At 37.2% G+C, this 20,468-nt stretch overlaps 1 protein-coding gene across 1 annotated transcript in view; it reads left to right on the top strand.

Annotated features, from left to right (window-relative positions):
• The first annotated feature begins 12,318 nt into the window (after positions 1-12,318).
• CACNA2D4 (calcium voltage-gated channel auxiliary subunit alpha2delta 4) overlaps positions 12,319-20,468 on the top strand; it is a 165,078-nt gene continuing 156,928 nt past the window's right edge. Inside the window, exons 1-2 of the mRNA XM_072654129.1 lie at positions 12,319-12,731; positions 15,340-15,421. Coding sequence (XP_072510230.1) covers positions 12,520-12,731; positions 15,340-15,421 — 294 coding nt within the window. The 5' untranslated portion in view covers positions 12,319-12,519. The remainder of the gene's footprint in view (positions 12,732-15,339; positions 15,422-20,468) is intronic.

The raw sequence follows: 20,468 nt of genomic DNA, 5'->3' as shown, positions 1-20,468 counted from the left end.
CTTGCAACATAAAATACCAGCAGGCAAAAGAAATAGGTATACATTCAAGAAAAGCTTTTCCTGAAAAAATGTTAGTATATCCCTACAGGAAAAAGAATGGATTTTTTAAAAAAAGACTTTCAAATATGATTAATGTTTAAATAGCAACAATGAGCAGGATTTTTGAAATGCAAAGAAAGAAAAAAGGAGGCAAGAGAGCCCAAAAATATAATTCTACTTGAGCATTAGGAAAGGACTCAATGGTGATCATGATCATTCTAATACGGGGAGAAGAGACACATGTCATTTCAGAATCTAATCATTTAGGGCATTTTTCACAGGCCATGGGAAATCCTTTGGTTGTCTGCAAGTGACTCAATGGTCGTATGTTGTGCAGGTCTGATTTAGGGTACAAAGTAAAGAAAGAAAAATCCAGAGCTTAGGTGGGGTTTCATTATGTTTTGCTGGTTTTAAGAAAGGAGAGAAAAAGGAATATACTAGACAGGAAATTTAAAAGGGAAATAAACATGATATTTATCATAACTACAGTGTACCAGAAGAAAAATATATGAACCTGGAGGATAGGAAAACAGGTATGTCATTAGTATTACTCTTATCTGAACTGAGCAAAAGAGGGTTGAACCACAAAGGATTTGGTTTGGAAATACATTGAATTCAACAGAGAAGAAGATAGGGTATATGGAGGGGATGCTTAAGAGGTGGGGTACATTTGGGAAGGGAATGGTCACAAGCAAAATGAACTTTAACTTCAAAATCATAAATCAGGGATTAAGAAGAGAAAGTAAGAATCATTGCTCAGAGTCTTGTCTGAGTAAGGAGGAGAGGGGCAAAAGGGTGGGATCACATCACTTTAATTATAGATTACTAACTGATACAATTCCTTTTCTTTCACCATCCTCTTATTTTTTGTAAAGAGGGAGATGAAGGGCAAAAAAAAGTTACAAGAGAATATGGTGGAGGAAAAAAGCATTTAGCAATCATAACTGTGAATGTAAATGAAAAGAATTTACTCAGAAAATGGAGGACAGCAGAATGGATTAGAAAAGAATCCAACTATATATTGTTTAAAAGAAATAATTGAAACATTCACATATTCAAAGTAGAACTACAGCAGAATTTTTTATACCTCAGGCAAATCTCCCAAAAGCAGGGGTGGCATAGTCTCAGACAAGGCAACAATAAAAATAAATGTGTTTAAAAGAGTTGGGGGGAGGACTATGCTGTGCTTAAAAGTGCCATAGAAAATCAAGTAATATCAGTACTTAATGTATTTGCACCAAATGGCATAGCACCTAAGTACCTAAAGTTAAAGCTAATCAAACTATAAGGAAAAACAGATAACAAAACGAATAGTTGGGACCATAATATATCCATTTCAAACCTAGATAAAATCTAGCAAAAATAAAACAATGGAATTTTAGAATAGTTAGATATGACAGAACTCTGTCAATTACTGAATGGATATCAAAAGCATGGGTATACATAAATTACAAAAACTGGTCATGTGCTAAAGTATAAAAATTCATAAACTAATGTATAAAAGCAGAATTTAAATTTAATTTAGTAATTAAATCTTAATTTTAAATAAATCTAATGAAATCTTAAGGGATGAGTGGGCCAAAGAACAAATCATAGAAATTACAGATAATTTTATTAAAAAACAATGACAACCATACACAAGAATAAAGTCCAAATGGGTACACAATCTAAGTGTAAAGATTGATACCATGGACAAACTGGAGGAGCAAAGAATAGTGTATTTATCAGATTTATGGAGAAAGGAAGAATTTTTTACTAAAGAAGTGATAAAAAGCATTATGAAATGCAAGATGGATAATTTTGATTACATTAAACTGAAAAGTTTTGCACAACCAAACCCAATGCAACCAAAATTCAGAGGGATGTAGTAAATTGGAAAAGAATTTTCTAGCTAATCTAGGGGATAAAGGCCTCATTTCTAGAATATATAGAGAACTGAGTCAAATGTATAACAATACGAGTCATTCCCCAATTGATAAATGGTCAAAGGATATGAACAGGCAATTTTCAGAGGAAGAAATTAAAGGTATCTATAATCATATAAAAAAATGCTCTAAATCACTTTTGATTAGAGAGATGCTAATCAAAACAACTCTGAGGTACTACATCACACCTATTAGATTGGCAAACATGACAGAACAGGAAAATGATAAATGTTGGAGAGGATGTGAGAGAGCTGGAACACTAATTCATTGCTGGTGGAGCTGTGAGCTCATCCAACCATTCTGGAGAGCGGTTTGGAACTATGCCCAAAGGGCTACAAAAATGTGCATACCCTTTGACCCAGCAATATTGCTTCTAGGACTGTATCCCCAAGAGATCAGAAAAATAGGAAAAGGTCCCATATGTACAAAAATATTTATAGCAGCACTCTTTGTAGTTGCCAAAAACTGGAAATCAAGGGGATGCCCATCAATTGGGGAATGGCTGAATAAATTATGGTATATGAATGTAATGGAATACTATTGTGCCAAAAGAAATGATGAACAAGAAGACTTCAGGGAGGCCTGGAAGGACTTATATGATCTGATGCTGAGCTAAAGGAGCAGAACCAGGAGAACTTTATGCACAACAATGACCAGCGTACAAGAGCTTTTTATGGTAGACTTGGAACTTTGTAACAACACAAAAACTTAAAAAAAAATTCCCAATGGTCTTCTAAGGCAAAATGCCTTCCACACTCAGAGGAAGAACTATGGAATTCATTTGCAGAATCTAGCAGATCATTTGTGTGTGTGTGTGTGTGTGTGTGTGTGTGTATTATGTTTTGATTTGTTATATGATTTCTTCCATTTATTTTAGTTCATCTACACAGCATGACTGTAGTGAAAATGTATTCAATAGAAATGTATGTGTAGATCCTATATAGAATGGTATGCTGTCTTGGGGAGGGAGAGGGGTGGTGGTGGGTAGGAAGGGGGAAAAAAATCTAAGTTTTATGGTAGTGATCGTAGAACATTAAAAATAAATAAATGAAAAATAATAATAATATAAAAAACATGACAATAAGAAAACATACCAAAAACTTTGAGATGCAGTCAACAATTCTTAAGGGACATTTTATCTCTAAACACTTTCGTAAGCAAAGAAGAAAAAAGATTTTTTTAAAAAAATAGAAAAGCCCTTAAAAAAAAATCAAAGCCCAACAAAACAGGAAGATGATAAATGTTGGAGAAGATGTGGGAGAGTTAGAACACTAATTCATTGTTGGTGGAGCTGTGAGCTGATCCAACCATTCTAGAAAGCAATTTGGAAATATGCCCAAAGGGCTACAAAAATGTGCATACCCTTTGATCCAGGAATATCGCTTCTAGGACTGTATTCCCAAGAGGTCATAAAATGGGCAAGGGTCCCACATGTACAAAAATATTTATAGCAGCTCTCTTTGTGATGGCCAAAAACTGGAAATCAAGGGGCTGCCCATCAACTGGGGAATGACTAAACAAGTTGTGGTATATCAATATAATGAAATACTATTGTGATATAAGAAATGATGAACAGGAATATTTCAGAGAGGCCTGGAAAGACTTATATGAGCTGATGCTGAGTGAAAGGAACAGAACCAGGAGAACTTTGTACACAGCAACAACCACAGTGTGTGAGAAATTTTTCTGGTAGACTTAGTCCTTCAAACAATGCAACGACCTAAAAAATTCCTAATGGACTCTTGAGGAAAAATGTCTTTCACATCCAGAGAAAGAACTGTGGAATTGGATCGCAGAATGAAGCAGACCATTTTCTTTTGTATTATGTTTTGTTTTGTTTTGTTTTATGGTTTCTCCCATTCATTTTAATTCTTCTATTCAACATGACTAAGGTGAAAATGTATTTAATAGGAACATATGTGTAGAACCTATATAAGATGACACACCATCTCAGGGAGGGAGTGGGGAGGGAGAGGGGAAGAGGCGGAGGGAAGGGAGAAAATCTAAGATATATGAAAGTGATTGTAGAACACTGAAAACAAATAAAATAGTTTTAAAAAAATCAAAGCCCTAGTAAACCCAAAAAAATAATCATTTTGAAAATCAAAGAATAGAGATAAAGTATTTAAAAACATTAAAATTATATATAGATTTTTAAAAACTAATTTAAATAAGACAAACCATTAGCTAATTTGATTTTTTAAAGTTTTGTTGACTTTATATTACAAAAATTGCCAGATTGCTCCCATTCCATAATAGCTCTTTTAACAAAGTAAAATAGCTAATGCAAACTAACAATATAGTGACCTCATCTGAAAGATCAAGAAATATTTCACTTCTCTATATCCCCAGCAAACTTCTATTTTTAAAGGGTTTTTTTAATTAATAGAAATCTCCTTACAAATTTCTTGTAACAAATATGCACAACATATATACATGTGTATGTATACATATGTCAACATATTTATGTAAATTATTCATCAGTTTGTCTTCAAAATCATTCACTTTTACTTTATCGATGCTATCATGTAAATTATTCTTTTAGTTCTACTTACTTCACTCTGCATAAGATCATGTCTTTCTAGATCTCTTTGAAATCATCTATTATCTCATTTCTTAAAGCACATTTTCTCACATTCATATTCAGCCATTTGTGAAACTTCCCAGTCCATATTATCTTTTAATTGTACCTTTGGATCTAAAGTTCCTGCTTTTTCCATTATCATTGAAGCAGAGACCAGAAAGTGGCCATGTTGGGGACAGGAAATAGAGTCACTGTGATGAGAATGATGCTGAAATCATCTATTATCTCATTTCTTAAAGCACATTTTCTCACATTCATATTCAGCCATTTGTGAAACTTCCCAGTCCATATTATCTTTTAATTGTACCTTTGGATCTAAAGTTCCTGCTTTTTCCATTATCACTGAAGCAGAGACCAGAAAGTGGCCATGTTGGGGACAGGAAATAGAGTCACTGTGATGAGAATGATGCTTCCTGTTCCTTTTAAAACTTGATGAGCATGACCAGAAGAGGAAGCAGCCCCTCCCACGCCCCTACTAGCACCATGGAGATAACTGACACCCTGTAGCAGAGGTAGATATTAGATGTTGAGGAGGAGAAAGGGTTCTTAAGAACCTAAAACTATCAGCTGTTATGAATCTGATGGATTTGTGAACCAGGGACAGGGAGGTCAATCTCCTTCTCTACCATTCCCCTACCTTCCCTTGTTTGTACTCTATGGCCAAAGTCCCAGAAACAAACTCTTTGTTCCTTCTCCCCTTTCCCCAATCTGTAGGTAACTGCTATTGAGGAATGCTTATTTGAAGAGCTGAGAGGATAAGCGGGAGTTTGGGAAGATGGGAGAGGGCTAAATATAAATGCTTAACATTTTTCCTTTCATTTTTGCTATATTCAACAAATAAAGTGGTCACAATATGTTAAGTATCTGTGTTCTGTGAATGTGCTTTCTTATTTATACTGAGAGAAGAGATTCCAGATGGGACCAGGGCTCTAAAGTAATGAGTTTCACATTTGTAATATTTTGAGCAATATTCTACATCACCCTGTAGCTAAATTCTGAATCCAGTTGACATGAACTTAATTCGTCCAGCATCACTGTTTGCAGCTGTGCACTAAGGCTGTGATGGAAGTAACTAGGCATTTTCAGGATGAGCATCCTCTGGTCCCAGAGGTAATACTGTAGCATTTGAGAAAGCTATCCTACACATGTATCAGAGGGACCTTTGGAGAGACCACTTAGCTAGTGGCTCAACTAGAGGCCATCTGGTACTAGGGCAATTCAAATGTTTTACTCCTTCACTGGATTATTAGTATGTTGTTTTGTTTTGTTTTTCTGGTAGGCTTAAGAAAGTCAGGACATTAGCCAACTTGAACTGCTTGCATCATTATAGTACCTCAAGATTCACATGCTGTAAACACAGATTGTTATATGCAGTCTGCAGGTGTCAAAATACATTAAAAAAGGTACAAGTCAGATGAGGTCTGAGGAAGAAAAAAAGTCAGTTCCTAGAGAAGGTGGGATATAATTTGTGTTGTAAAGGTTAGGTGGAGATGGTGGAAAATGAGGAAAAAGAGAATATTAGAGGAAGAGGTGGAAGAAGGCAAGGGGGGTGGGGTAGGAATTGGAGTGGCAGAGAACTGTGGGGAAAACATGGGGGAAAATATAAACACCAAAGCAGTAAAATATAGAGTGTGTAAAGGAAATAGTGAATAATCCAATTTGACTGATCTCTGGGGCAAGGCTTCCGAGGTCAGTCTGTATGCTGAGTTAGAATACTATAACAACCAATTGTATAAGGATAAGATTTTGAATAAGGACAGATGAGGGGTATACCCTAGTTGGAATCTGATAGATGGAGAGAGAGCTTTGTATCTCCTCCACTGGGTATGGTACAAGGGGAGCAACTCCAGATCCTTCAAAGGATCAATATCCTAGAGAAGAAATTGTTAGGTGATTTTGTATAGCCACACAGTGGCATTGACAGTGAACCAAGGAGTTCTGGGGCATGTAAATAGCAAAACTGAGAACTAGACATTTTCTCTGATCCCCATGATCTCTCAAACCTCTCCAAAACAGGAATTATACACCTACGATAAAACAACATCTTCTGTCTCAGTGTGTTGTGATTCCATTGCTAAAATTCCACAACACACTTGTTACTAAGTGGTTCAAAAAAGAAATGAGAATTATAAGAGCAAAATTTATGTCTTGCACAGAAAAAAATAATGGGTAGAATAAAAAAACTGAAATCTGCAATGGCAAACTTCACCAAAGAAACAATAGAGATAACAATAGATTGAGAAAGCCAATGCACAAAAGTGAAGGACAATCTAGAAGAAGAGAAGCAAACAAAAAAAAAACATTAAAAGAAAAATGTTTAATATAGAAGCAAAACATATGGATCTTGAAAACAAGATGTGTAGAGGCAATCTAAGGATCATCAGTCTCCCAGAAGAACATGATAGGACAAAAAGCCTTAACACTATAATACAGGAAATAATAAAAGAAAACTGTTCTAAACTTCTGAACATAGGAAATAAAATTTCAATTAAAGGAATTCACAGATTGCCTCCAGGAAAAAAAAACCTGAAAAACTGTACACTCCAAGATATATAGTGGCTAAATTTAACAATTCAGTTCAGAGACAGTAAACCAAAAAGGAAGCAGATGGTACTAAGAATCAGTCTAAATTTATACCTGTAAGGGTTAAGATTACCTAGAGGTAATCTAATCAAAATTTTCATTTTCCAGATGAGGAAACTGAAAGCATTTTATAGAAGATGAAACTAAAAATGTTGTGATTTGCATATAACCACATGTTGTGCAGTTGTTTTAGTTGGAATTGACTCTATATGACCCCTTCTGGGATTTTCTTGGCAAAGATACTGAAGTGGAGTTTGCTGTTTCTCTAGTTCATTTTATATGTGAGAAATTGAGTCAAACAGGTTAAGTGACTTGCCCAGGGTCACATAATCACATTAAAAGTAAAAGTAAGTAGCAGAGTCAGGACTGGAACCCACAACTTCTATTCAGATCCAGAATTCTATACTAGACTGCCTGTCTCCTCTTTTAAATAAACATTAACTATTGGTACTATAAATTGTAGTTCTTAGTCTAATGACAAAGGAATTCAAATGTTTCTGAAGAAGTTGAATATTTATATCTTCTCTATAAAAGAAGCCAGAAAACAAAAAATTTTCATCTAAATGGAAAAATTGCCCACAAGTTCTCGGGCAAATAAAGAAATTGATGGAATGAATTCCTATCCAAAAGCAACAAAAACTATTTCAGAGGGTATTTAATCATGTCATTGTATGCTCGTGGTCAACACAGGCAAAAAAACCATAAAGAAAACAACAGTATATACACCAACATCGGATGTGGAGGATGAATAAGGAAAATTTGGGGAAGAACTTGGCAACATCTTCTAGTGTGAAACAACATGTACTTGTTGACTATAATAGTTTATAACTTCAACCTGAAAGTAGGTATAGGAAGGATGATGAAAAATATGTTAGGAAGAATTGTGTTTCGGATTAGGAAATTAAATCTTCCTTGTATGGAAGCTATATTTCCTTGATGAAGAGAGAAGAGAGAAAAAGCAAACAACCTCAGAAATTCCTTTGATATTGTTGTTCACATCGTCTAGTGCTTTCTAGCCACCTTCAAGTGTATGCTTATGACATACCAGCACAAAGCTTCTGAGATGTCTACAAACTTCATATCAGTTAAATTTCTGTAAGAAATGGTGGTAGCCAAAATCAATTCCTCTACCCCTTTTCACATTTCTCAGAGTAGAATATGCTGTAATTATATACAGTGTCTTCCCTTTTTACCTTATCATCAAATTTCATGTGAATTTTTATTTTTGCTATAAGTAGTTAAAGATTAGGTGGGTAACAGCCCATAGACAACTGGTAAACAAATGATTCCCACTCTACGACCCAGTTACTTTCTGTTTTGGTTATTGTCAATGGATATAAAAGTCACCACAACAGGGAGGCCAGAGGAGTTCAGAAACAGCAAACACTTGATTTTTTTTACTAGTCCTTTGCTAAGGTGAAAGATGTGGTATCCATGAGAAACACAAAGATATGGTACAAGCTTACTTGCAAGAGATTATGGAGAAAAATGGCAGATTATACCTTACATCAAGTAAAAGCTTAACAAACATTTGCCAAATGACTTCCTAAGATTTCTATAATTCTAGGTTCTATGACTTTCAAAATGAATGTCCCAGATACATCTCAAACTCAACATGATCAGAACAGAACTATCTTTCCCCTCAAAAGACCCTCTTCTCCATGTCAGAGACACCACAAGTTTTCCAATTTCACAGGTTTATAACCAGAACATTATCCTAGACTTTTAACTGTCCCTGAACCTGTTGGTTAAAACTTGCCATTTCTAGCAGTGTAACATTTCCCACATCCAACCCTTCTCTATTCATACAGCTAACATCCTATACCATGAAGCCCTTGTCACTTCTTGCCTGAGCTGTTGCAATAAGCTCCTAACTGGTCTCTCTTGCTCAAATTTTTTCCCACTCTAATCTATCCTCTATATACCTATCAAAGACTAAAATTTGACCATGTTACCTCCCAACTTCCCTACTTCAATTCCTGTAGCTTTTATTTCCCTTGAAGTCAAACATAATCTCTTCTGTTAGACTTTTTAAAATCCTTCACAATGTGGCCTACCTGTCTAACCACTATATATTGATCCTCTTCCCACATCCTACAGTCCAGCCAAACTGGACTGCTCTCTATTCCTTACACGATACATCTGTCTTCTTACCTTTGCACTGGTCATCCCCTCATGCCTGGAATACATTCTCTCCCTTCATTCCCATCTCACAGAATTTCTAACTTCCTTCATGATGCAATACTACCTCCACCACCAGTGGTCTCCAAACTCCTTTGATTGCCTACCCCATCAGTAAAAAATTGTTTATAATGTCTACGCATATACTACTGAAATAATTATTGCATATATTAAAAATTTACAAAAATAGAAATTAAAAAAGATAAAAAGATATGTGATCCTAACATCAAGAGGAGGTCACTCTAGTTTATTGAATAGAGAAACACTGTCACCTTCACTTAAAGAATTTTGGCAGTACTGTGGAGGATAGAATGGTGAGAAACTTCAGGTAGGGAGAGTATAATTAGGAAGCTATTGAAATAGCCCTGGTAAGAGGTGGTGAGGTCGTGAACCAGAGTGGTGGCTGTATGAGAAAAGAACTGAGAGTTGCTATAGAGGTAGAAATGGTAAGATTTGGCAACTAGTTAAAAATGTTGGGGAGAGGAAGAGTGTGGAGCTGAAAAACAAACCAAGGTCTCTAACATGGGTGACTGAAAAGATGTTTGTATTCTTAACAGAAATAAAAAAGTTTGAAAAAAGAGTGGTTTGTGGGGTGTGTAGAGATGATATAAGGAGATTTGCTAAGGAGATCACAACTCATCCATGTATGCTCATCCTGTACAATTCCTTATATCCCATCAACAACAGAAATGGAAGAAAGAGGGATTTTTGTCCCTGGCTATATCTTGCTTTTGTATCAAACCCTATTATGCTATATTCTCACTAAGATAAATCCCTAGTGCCAGTTAATGTCTCCCAGTATCATTTACCTAGTTGATATCCCTCCATAATCAATTAATAGCAATTAGCTTTTACTGAGAAGATATAGTAACACCCAAAGATAAAGTCAAATATAGTAAGTCCCCTGAAATGAGTACATTCTTTCCTCTACCACCTCAGTCCCTGGGGAGAATCAGCTCAATGGCATTCGTTTCCAAAGGCAGATGAGCTTCAGGACATGGCCTCTTGGCTACCATATTGATCCAGTGCTGGGCCATAATCCATCAGGTTGCTTTTGGGGTTATCCTCCTCATCGGAAGACTCTGATATGGTTTCTAGTTCCTAGATCTCTGGTTGTTCTTCTATCTTTAGAAGCTCCTCTGTGAGAGATGATCTCTCAGAAGTGAAGCCTCCTCAAAGAATTAACTGTTTCTTGTATTATTAGAACACACTGCCTTGAACATCTGCAGCTAGCTGACCTTGTGGAGAAGCACACTTTGTAGCATACCTTGTACTGTGCCTGACTCTCCCTTCATCCCGACCTTGCCTCAAGCATGTAGTAGAAAAAGAGTGGCGTATGCCCTACACCCCCACCTCCCCCCCATCCTCCCCCCACCCCAGCCTAAGCTGCAAGCCTTTGCAAAACTTCCCACCAAGCTTGTATGTTCTTTGTTGCTGGGGAAGATTTCTGTGAATAGATTTACCCCCTGAAGTCCAGCCAATGAGATAAGGGGAAGGGGCTAGGGAGGGGAAGTTCACATTAGGGTATAATCAACCTTGCTTTCTGTACTCCCTGACTGGCACTATTAGGGTGACAAAGACGGGGGGCTACCCTTTTTCATGAGAAAACAATAAACTCCTTTTTGCCTTTCCTAAAACAAGTCTCTGATCGATTATTTTCAGGGGTCTCAAGATCCATACCACATACCCTCCAACACTCACTTAAGATGAAGAAATAATTCTACGCAACGGGCAACCTCACCATGCACTCATGCCTTCCTGTTGGCCTAGGCAGGGTGAATAGACCCCTGCCACCCACCCAGCCCAACCAGAGACTTGCTACAATCCTGGAGACTTTGTATTCACAGTTTAGGTTACATAGACAATTGGAAAGCTTTTCATCATCATATAATAAGTGAACAAGCGACAGTCACAGAATCTACACACCCCCTCTGGAAGGCAGAGCTCTCCATCGTATATATCCGAAAGAAAACTCTCTAAGCATCCAAGACAATGCAGAGCCTATACACCTATTACCTATACTTTCAGATCTGGACCCTTGTTTCTCACTGGCTAAGTACTCTATTACATACAGATGAGGGAACTGAGTTTTAGAGAAATGAAATGACAACCATGGTCACACAGTTGGGCATATCCTCCTACTAACATGTAAATAGCTTCTCTGATTGCACGAGGGATCCACAGTTTCATCCTTATTATCAATAAAAGTCTAAATAAATTTCAAAAGTAATAATAAACTTTCCCCCCTTATACTGCTGATTATTTAGATGGCATTGGCATTATAGTGTCTATCTGCCTTTCAAAGAACATAAATTTTTATTTGGACCTGTGATTTCACTGGTATAGGAAAATCTTGGTGAAAAAACTTTTTCAAAAAATGCATAATGGCAATTCCTCTGCAGTTCAGAGTCTTAGAGAGTTGAGTAGGTCCTTCAGAACTTCTGTGAATTGCCCAAAGTCAAATGACCAGGATGTGTTTGACAGAAGCTGGGCCTGGTTTTTCATGACACCGGGCCAACTCTCTATCCACCATGCCACACTGCCTTTCCAAGAATACAATATTATTCTAATCTTCAAATCAATAATTCTGTATGGGTAATTTTCTTCATCCCTACTTAAGAGACATCCCAAGGAGTGTGGTCCTCCTGTTTTAGATAAATTATCATGTTTATGGTTCTACAAGGAAGCTTAGACGCTGACTTGAAGCCATAGTAGGACAGAGAGGAGAGGGGTAGAATTGTGGATGTGGGTTGAAGGAGACTGTTCTGCAGAAACACAAGGGTGACTTTTAAACTAGGCTGTAGGAAAGCTAGTTCTGACCCCTGATTGAAGGAAGAAAACTGGTCTCCTGAAAGCAGGGCAATCCTGAGTGATCTCATCCCTCCCCCATCCCTGCTGTTTCTTTGGGGATTAGCAGATTGGATGGAGGATTAAGAGGTTTTCGTCATCACTGAGCTTCCTCACTGACCCCTGCTATTTCCCCTTCCCTCCCCTACACACTACTCCTTGCTGGCTGGTGCCAAATGAAGACAGGAGAATCTTTACTCTCTCCAAACCATCCTAGCCTGTGAATGACGACTAGGAGCTTTGCTGCTCTGGGTCACATCTGAGAAGATACGAGTCCATTAGAAGCTTCGGGGTGAAGAAGGTGGGACTTGTACACATAACACACAAGAAGAGAAAAGGGATAATACTATGCAGACCTAGATGGGCCCCATGGCTCTGCACTCGTGCCAACACAGCAGTGGCACTATGCCTGGAATTCTGAGTTTTTGTCCAGAAAATGTTACATCCAGAATTCAGCCCCCTCCAATACTGGTCACCAGGACCTTCTTGCAGAAGAGAGTGGTTTTCCTTTATTTGCTCATCAGTCTTTTTCTGCCTTTCACCCAGAGCCAAAAGAAGATACCTCTGGAAACGTAAGTGTTCATTTCCTCATTTATCCCATAAGCCTTTTCATTCTATGTAATCCCAACTCTAGTATTTATAACTTGCATAAATTTAGGGCAAGTCATTTCCTTTTCTCATAGATTCATAGAATCGGAAAGTTCGCCTAGTCTATACTTACTATTCAATGCACAATCTTTTAAATCAATTCTGTCCATATTATCTCAATTCTCTTACATTCTTTCAATTTCTTTGCTTTTGAAATGACAATTTGTATTAGATGATTTCTAAAACTCCCTGAGGTCTATTCCTTACTCCCACCCCAATATGAATGCCATTTCTTCCAAGGTATCTTTGCTCCTCTTCTTGAATCTGTTTTAAAGCTCCCCACCTCATGTTCTAATCTTCCCTTTCCTTCAAAATTCCATCAGTTTTGGGAGTCACAACTATAAATATTTGGAATCCTCCTCACCAAATGGTATTAGGCATAACTAATCCCCAGGACTAATAGTGCATGTTACTATGACACATCTATCTCCTCTTAAGCTCATTTAGAGTGATGTTCAGGAATAATGGTGTCATTAGAGAATGAAGAAGAAGGCACATTGTTAACTACAATCACATGGAGATAGAAAACTGGACCTGAGGTTTCACGAGCACAAGGAATTCCCACATGATCAAACCCCCTCTACCTATTCAGGTTGTCACTTCTTCTGCAGTTTCTAGCTGCAGATCGTAGAGCATCGAGCCAGCCAGTTAGAGTCAGAAGTGGGTTTTCAGTCTAGGTCTTCCTGCGGCCAACTTTCTATCTATCACTCAGTGCTGCCTACTTTTTAACCTCTATAATCACAGAGCACCTTGAGTTATTGGTTAGACTATTTTTAATAATTTGGTTGTGGTTAACAGTCCAAAATAAAATTCTTCTGTTCTCCCTTTTGTCTCTTGGGGTATGGAGGTGAGCCTGGGTTCTTGAAGTTTACATCAGTTTGTTCTATCTGATATCCCTCCCCCAGTTTTCCTTTCAGGTAGCAGTACCCTTGAGCTCTCTTACTTCTTCACAAAATCTGCTCTCACAGAGGGATATAATCAATTATTTTCACTTGAATGGGAATCTTAGGAGTATTTGTGTTTAACCCCAATTGTCCTTTGTTAAAGGAATGGTTAACCAGTTCTACAATCAGCCTCTCATTATGCCTAACTAAAATTCCATTCTTGCATACGGGTCCCCAGTATTTTTTAGACCTCATACTGTTATCCTTTATTACAAACCAGGATGAGTTGGCTACAGTTATGGAGGATGAACTAGTTGGCTTCTTTTTCCTCTTTTTTAGATGTTTTGTTGATGTATTTCCTTTTTAAGTCCTACTTTCCAATGAATTCCCCACTTCTCCTCCCTAGCCATCTCTGCTACCACCAATAAAACCTACCATTATGATAAATATATACCATCAAAGAAACAAACTCACTGGGCCTGTGACTAAAGGAATTGTTGAGTTTGCTTTTAGTCCAAGGCTTCACCTCCTTCCCAAAGTCTCTGGTTCAGTCCCTGACCCCCTTTCTTGTGCTCTCCAAAGCCTATATTATTTCTCTGAATTCAAGGCCTATTATTGGATATGCTACAGTGAACATTTGTGCTCAGGTATCAGTTGTACCTATGATCTCTGAAGTCCTTTCCAGGCCTGAGATTTTGTGACTCCACAGCCTGTTCTCTCTTAGGCCATGGTTTCCTCATCTGTAAAATGAATATTGAATTACATGATCTCTGAGGTTCCTTTCAGCTCTAAGATTCTATGATTCTACATTGCCTTCTTATTATCCCCATTTCCCTCCTTCTCTCCTTCCCCAGGCCTCCATTTTCATCTCTGAATCCAAAGCCAAACGGAAGAATCATGGTATAATGGAAAAACTGACATCTTGACTTAGACACTTCCTGGCTGTATGATTCAAGTCATTTAACATCTCAATGTCCAATACATCCCTCTAAGGCTATAAGTTAAAAAAAAAAGTTGACAATCTCCAAGTCTCCCTCATGGATAGAGTTTCCATACTGGGAATAATCCACTGTTTGTTGCTGTTGTCCAGTTGTTTCCAACTCTGTGTGACTCCATTTGGGGTTTTCTTAGCAGAGATCCTGGAGTGGTTTGCCATTTCCTTCTCTGTCTCATTTTATAGATGAGGAATTGAGGCAAACAGAGTTAAGTGACTTGCCGAAGGTCACAGAACTGGTAAGTGCCTGAGGTCAGATTTGAACACTGTTCTGTGCAGTTGCACTGGGAATATTCCACACATGTGTAATCACAGGTTTTAATAAAAAAAAATACTATTTACCTCACAGCATAACTGTGGGGAAAGCACTTTGTAAGCCTCAAATCAAAATGGAAATAGGAGATATCATTGTTGGTGGTTGGTGGTGTTATCCCCATTAAGTAGATGTCGGTTGTGTTCTAACTTTCCAGTGCCTGGACATTGTAATAGATTGTAACTACTTATACCTTGGGTATCACTCCCCTCCTGCTTTATATGAGACTTGTCCACAGAATGAAACGGAAATTTTAGTCCCCTTTCCTTGACGTGGGCCATTCTTTCAGGGGTGGTAAAGCATATTTATGTGAATGTGAGTATGTCCCTCTTCCCTGGCAGAGTGAAGCTCTGGGCAGATACATTTGGTGGAGACCTCTATGCTTTGGTGACAAAATACTCTGGATCACTCCTGCTGAAGAAGGTAATCCCACCCCTGACCAATTCATAAGAGTAGGCATGGAGGTACTTGGTGAAGTGTTTTAGAAAGTAAGCATGTAAATAGTAAATGAAAGTTCTTAGGAGAAAAAGGCTTAAGAACCACATTTTTGAGCCTTTGCCAGGCTTTCCCAAATAGCAGTCACATAGGGCAGATGCTCCCAAATGTATCTGGCCTTTGCCCTCTTTAAAAAAAATTACTCAGTGACCCCCTGAAAATCTACTTTCTTTAACTCTATAACATTCTTCTTTAAAAAAAATTGTGTCATTTCAAAAAATACAATTTTTTAAATGATATATCTTAAATTTAATAATTTATTGTATACTTATGGGTTTTTCCTGTATTGAAATTTTGATGATGCAATATTGCATCATGTAATCTTATAATATCATGTTATAAACAAGTCATTACACACACATATTCTTGCCAATGCATGCTGAACTTCCCAACAATGTGCGACATACTCACCTGCTGCCACTTGCTTGTTAAGACCTGTTGGCAGACTTTATCACTGATCAGTTATAGTTTGCATTTTGTGTGTTTATTTGGAAAATAATGTAATCACTATGACTTCAACTCTGTGACACAACAAATGAAATACGTACAAACAGTTTTCCAAAATTTTCTCAACTTCTCTTCTTTCTTTATGTTTCCAATGCCCCCTTATTTTTATTCAACAACCTCCAATTGTACCTGAGGCTACTACCACCCTCCCTGGACCATTCCAGTGATCCCCAGAGGGTGGTATCACCCACTTTGGGAACCTTGGACATAGGACATCAAGGGATGTGGGGTAGCCAGTCAGGGCTGCAAAGCCCACAGTGAAAGAGAAGCATATGGCAGCCGGGTGGTATACTGGGCTTGGAGTCAAGAACATCTGAGTTCAAATTTGGCCTCATCTCATGATGGAAAATGCCAAACACCCCCAGAGAGAGAATTGATGAATTCTGAATGCAGATTAAAGCAGATTTTTTAAGCTTTATTTTTCTTGCTTTTCCTTTCACCATATAGATCATATGGAAACAAACAAAATACCTGTATGACCTTGGACAAGTCACTTACTTACCCTCTATTTGCCTCAGTTTGCTCAGCTTTAAAATAGGGACAATAACAGCACCTACTTTGCAAGGGTATGGTACAGAGTATCAAATGAGATAATATTTGTAAAGTTCTTATCCTATTACCTAGCACATGGTGGGTACTATATAAATGCTTATTCTTTTGTCTTAAATCAAAAGAATGAATCTAATTATGGAATTTCACACTTGAGTAGGGGATGTCTTACTTTCATTTAGGAGAAGGGAAGTTTCTGTTACACTTCAAAACATACATTGTATAAAACATACAAAATATACATTATGTAAAACATATATTATATTAAAATTATAACATCAACTAAATTAATTTCCAGATTCGCCATCATGCTAAGTTAAGGTCCCTTCCAGTTACAAAAGAAAACAACTTAAATAATTGGATAGTCAGTGCTCATGCTTGGGACTTGCCAGTATTATATAATAGCATATAAAATGTTTTGAATATAATATATATGTGTGTGTGTGTGTATGTATATATATAGCACTGTCCCCTTACATTATACACCATGTGTAAGACCAGCGCTGTTCTCTGTCCTTGGAAGCATACTTTGGGGAAGCAACATCCTCTCCCCTAGAGGCAGGTCAAGAGCTGGCAGGGTCCTAGGATTTAGAGCTAGAAGGGACCTTAGAAACCATCTAGTTTTACCTCCCTGGATAAGGAAAGAAGATGTTTAGTGAGGATAAATGCAAAAATCTTGGATTTGAAAAAAAATCACCCTTTCAAGTACAAGGTAGGGAAAGGTATGGCCAGATGATAGTTGGGGAAGTTGTAGAAGGACTCTTGACCAGCTGCAGGTTAGAAATGATGAGTTCTGAGGTCCCTTCTAACCCTACTATTCTGTCATTTGGAGGCTCAGAGAATTAAATGGCTTGCCAATGGTCATAACCTAGGAAGTAGAAAACTTAAATTCAAACCCAGGTCCTCTAACTCCAAATCCAGAGCAATATACTTTGGTTAATACTAGACTAGGTTTAGAAATTAAAGCTTAAGGCTTGATTTTTTTGGTCCTTAAGTAAAACTTTACTATAAAAAGCCCTCACCAAATATCATGACATGGCATGGCAGGGGAACCTTCCCACTTTTTCCTGGGAACCCAGGGTCCTCCTTGCACAACTTTTGTTAGCAACAGCAAGACCTATGGTTGGGGAGCTTATATCTGTAACAATCTGAGAAGGAAGAGAACGATTTTCCATAAAGAGGTTTTCAAGATATTACAAGATATATCTTCTTGAAGGAAACATGTCACCCTGGCAGAGAGGAAGAGAGCTAGATTACTCATGAGCTAGCACTTGTGTCCAAAAGGTAGCAGTATCCCTTGGGTATAGCAGACCTGGCTTACTGATGACTTCTGGGCAGTGATTCAGGGAGGCAGTTCGTAAACAAGAAGTCAATAGGTATGGACCACTTGATGATAAATCATACAAAATTGCTTTCCCCTAAATCACCTTCAGGATGATTTTTTGTAACCTTGGGGGGTTGGGTAGGAAGGGATAAATGTGAAGCACACAATGTGCTTTGTCCAAGTTGGCATCCTCTCACCAATCGGCTGCAGCAGTGCTGGTTATCTAGGATTTTCTTAAAAGGATATCTCTATTTTTTTTTCAAATTTATTTACTTACTCATTTTCTTATTTTCAACAATCACTTCCATAAGTTTTAAATTTTCTCCCCTTCCCTCCCCAAGACAGCATGCAATCTTATATAGGCTCTACACATACATTCTCATTAAACACATTTTCATATTAGTCATGTTGCATGGAAAAATTAAAACGAATGGGAGAAACCATGAGTAAAATAAAATCAAACATAACAAAAGAATCTGCTTCATTCTGCATTCCAGTCCCATGGTTCTTTCTCTGGATATGGATGGCATTTTGCATCATGAATCCTGGCATTGCTGTGAAGGGCTAAGTCTATCAGAAACAGTCCTCACACACTGTGGCTGCTACTGTGTATAATGTTCTCCTGGTTCTGCTCATTTCACTCAGCATCAGTTCATCAGTTCCAGGCTTTTCTGAAGTCCTCCTGTTCATCATTTCTTATAGCACAATAGTATTCTATTACATTCATATACTACAACTTACTCAGCCATTCCCCAGTTGATGGAAATTCCCTTGATTTCCACTTCTTGGTCACCACAAAAAGAGCTGCTATAAATATTTTTGTACATGTGAACCCTTTCCCATTTTTATGATTTCTTTGAGATATATTCCTGGAGGTGATATTGATGGGTCAAATGGTATGCAGATTTTTATAGCCCTTTGAGTACACTTCCGAATTGCCCTCCACAATGGTTGGATAAGCTTACAGCTGCGCCCACAATGAATTAGTGTTCCAACTCTCCAATATCTTCTCCAGCATTTATAATTTTCCTGTTTTGTCAAATACGTATCTCTATTAAATAGTACTTCTACCCTTGGACAATCCAGTGAGAACTCATGCTAATTTTTAAAAAATGAATAAAAGTAGCAGAAAGTTGTGGAAAGTACGTTGAAAAATCTGTGTTTGAATTAGAATGAGAAAATCTGTGTTTGAATCCTGGCTCTGTTACTCCCTTTGTGACCTTAGGTGTACCACTAACTTCTCTAGGCCTCAGTTTCTCTATCCATAAAAGTGAGGGGATTAGACTAGATGTCTAGACTAGATCTAGACTAGACTACAACTAAGGTTCTTTTCTGTTCATTTTTTTAATGATCCAAAGTATATATCAAAAACCAAAAGCTAGCATTATTTTTAACGGAGAAATCTTAGAAGATTTCTTAACCTGGAGTCTGTGAATTTGTTTGTTTGTTTTTAAAATATTTAGTCGATTGTATTTCAGTATGATTGATTTCTTTAGCAATCTTATTTTGAGAAAGGATCCCTAAGTTTTACCAGACTACCAAAATGGTCTATGACACAAAAAAGTGAAGAATCCTTGCATTAAAAGTTTTCTCAATAAAGAAAAGAATAAAGTAAGGATGCCTTACTTTCTTGTTATTATCTTACATAATTATAGAAATAGCAACAAGAAAAAAGAAAGGAATTAAAGGTATAAATGTAAACAAAAAAGAGAAATGCCAATATGATGGTTTACTTAGAAAACCTTAGCAAATCAGTAAATAAACCATATAAAATCATTAATAGCCTCAGTAAAATAGCAAGATTGCAAAATAAATCCACAAAAATCAATAGTATTTCTATATAGCAACAACAAACCCAAGGAGAAAATAGTAGAAAGAAAAGTCCCATTCAAAATCACTACAAAATGCACAAAATATCTGGAAGTCAATTTACCAAGAAATCGTTTAGAAATAGTTACAAAAGAAGACAATTTAAGTAATTGAATATTCAGCGCTCATGATTGGGCCTAGCCAGTATTATATAAAAATCATAATGTTACCTAAATTAATTTTCATATTTAGTGTGATGCTAAGCTAAGGTCTCTTCCAGGTCCAAATCCTGAGACTCTAAGACACTGTGTAGCATTCTAAAGTGCCTTTTGAAATCACTAGAGAAAAATTTAATTATGTTTATTGAGTTTTCATTATTACATATGATGTACAACACAAAGGGACCAATAGCATGATATAGTAAATAGAGAGTTGATCCCAGAGCCAAGAAAACCTAGGTTTTCCTAGCTTTTGACACATCCTGGCCGCGTAACCTTGGGCAATTAATTACTTAACCCAGTGCTCTAGACAACTCTCTAAGACTATAAGTTACAAAGAAAAAGTGATGATCTCCTTCACAGAAAGAGGTTTCTCATTAAGGACTCCCCTATACCAGTGAAATCACAGGTCCAATCCCTGTCCCTGTAATGTAGTGTATTGTTAAAGAGCTTAAAAAACTGAGAAGATAATTTTCACCTTTTTATACATGAAGCAATTAAAGAATGCTACACAAGGCAGTATTAAATGTTCTGGGCACCAGAGATATTTGTCTCCAGAAGGATCTGT

The sequence above is a fragment of the Notamacropus eugenii genome, chromosome 3 (assembly GCF_028372415.1).
Source record: "Notamacropus eugenii isolate mMacEug1 chromosome 3, mMacEug1.pri_v2, whole genome shotgun sequence".
NCBI lineage: Eukaryota > Metazoa > Chordata > Mammalia > Diprotodontia > Macropodidae > Notamacropus > Notamacropus eugenii.
Note: the sequence above shows the minus strand (reverse complement) of the source record. Positions and strands in the feature narration are given on the sequence as shown.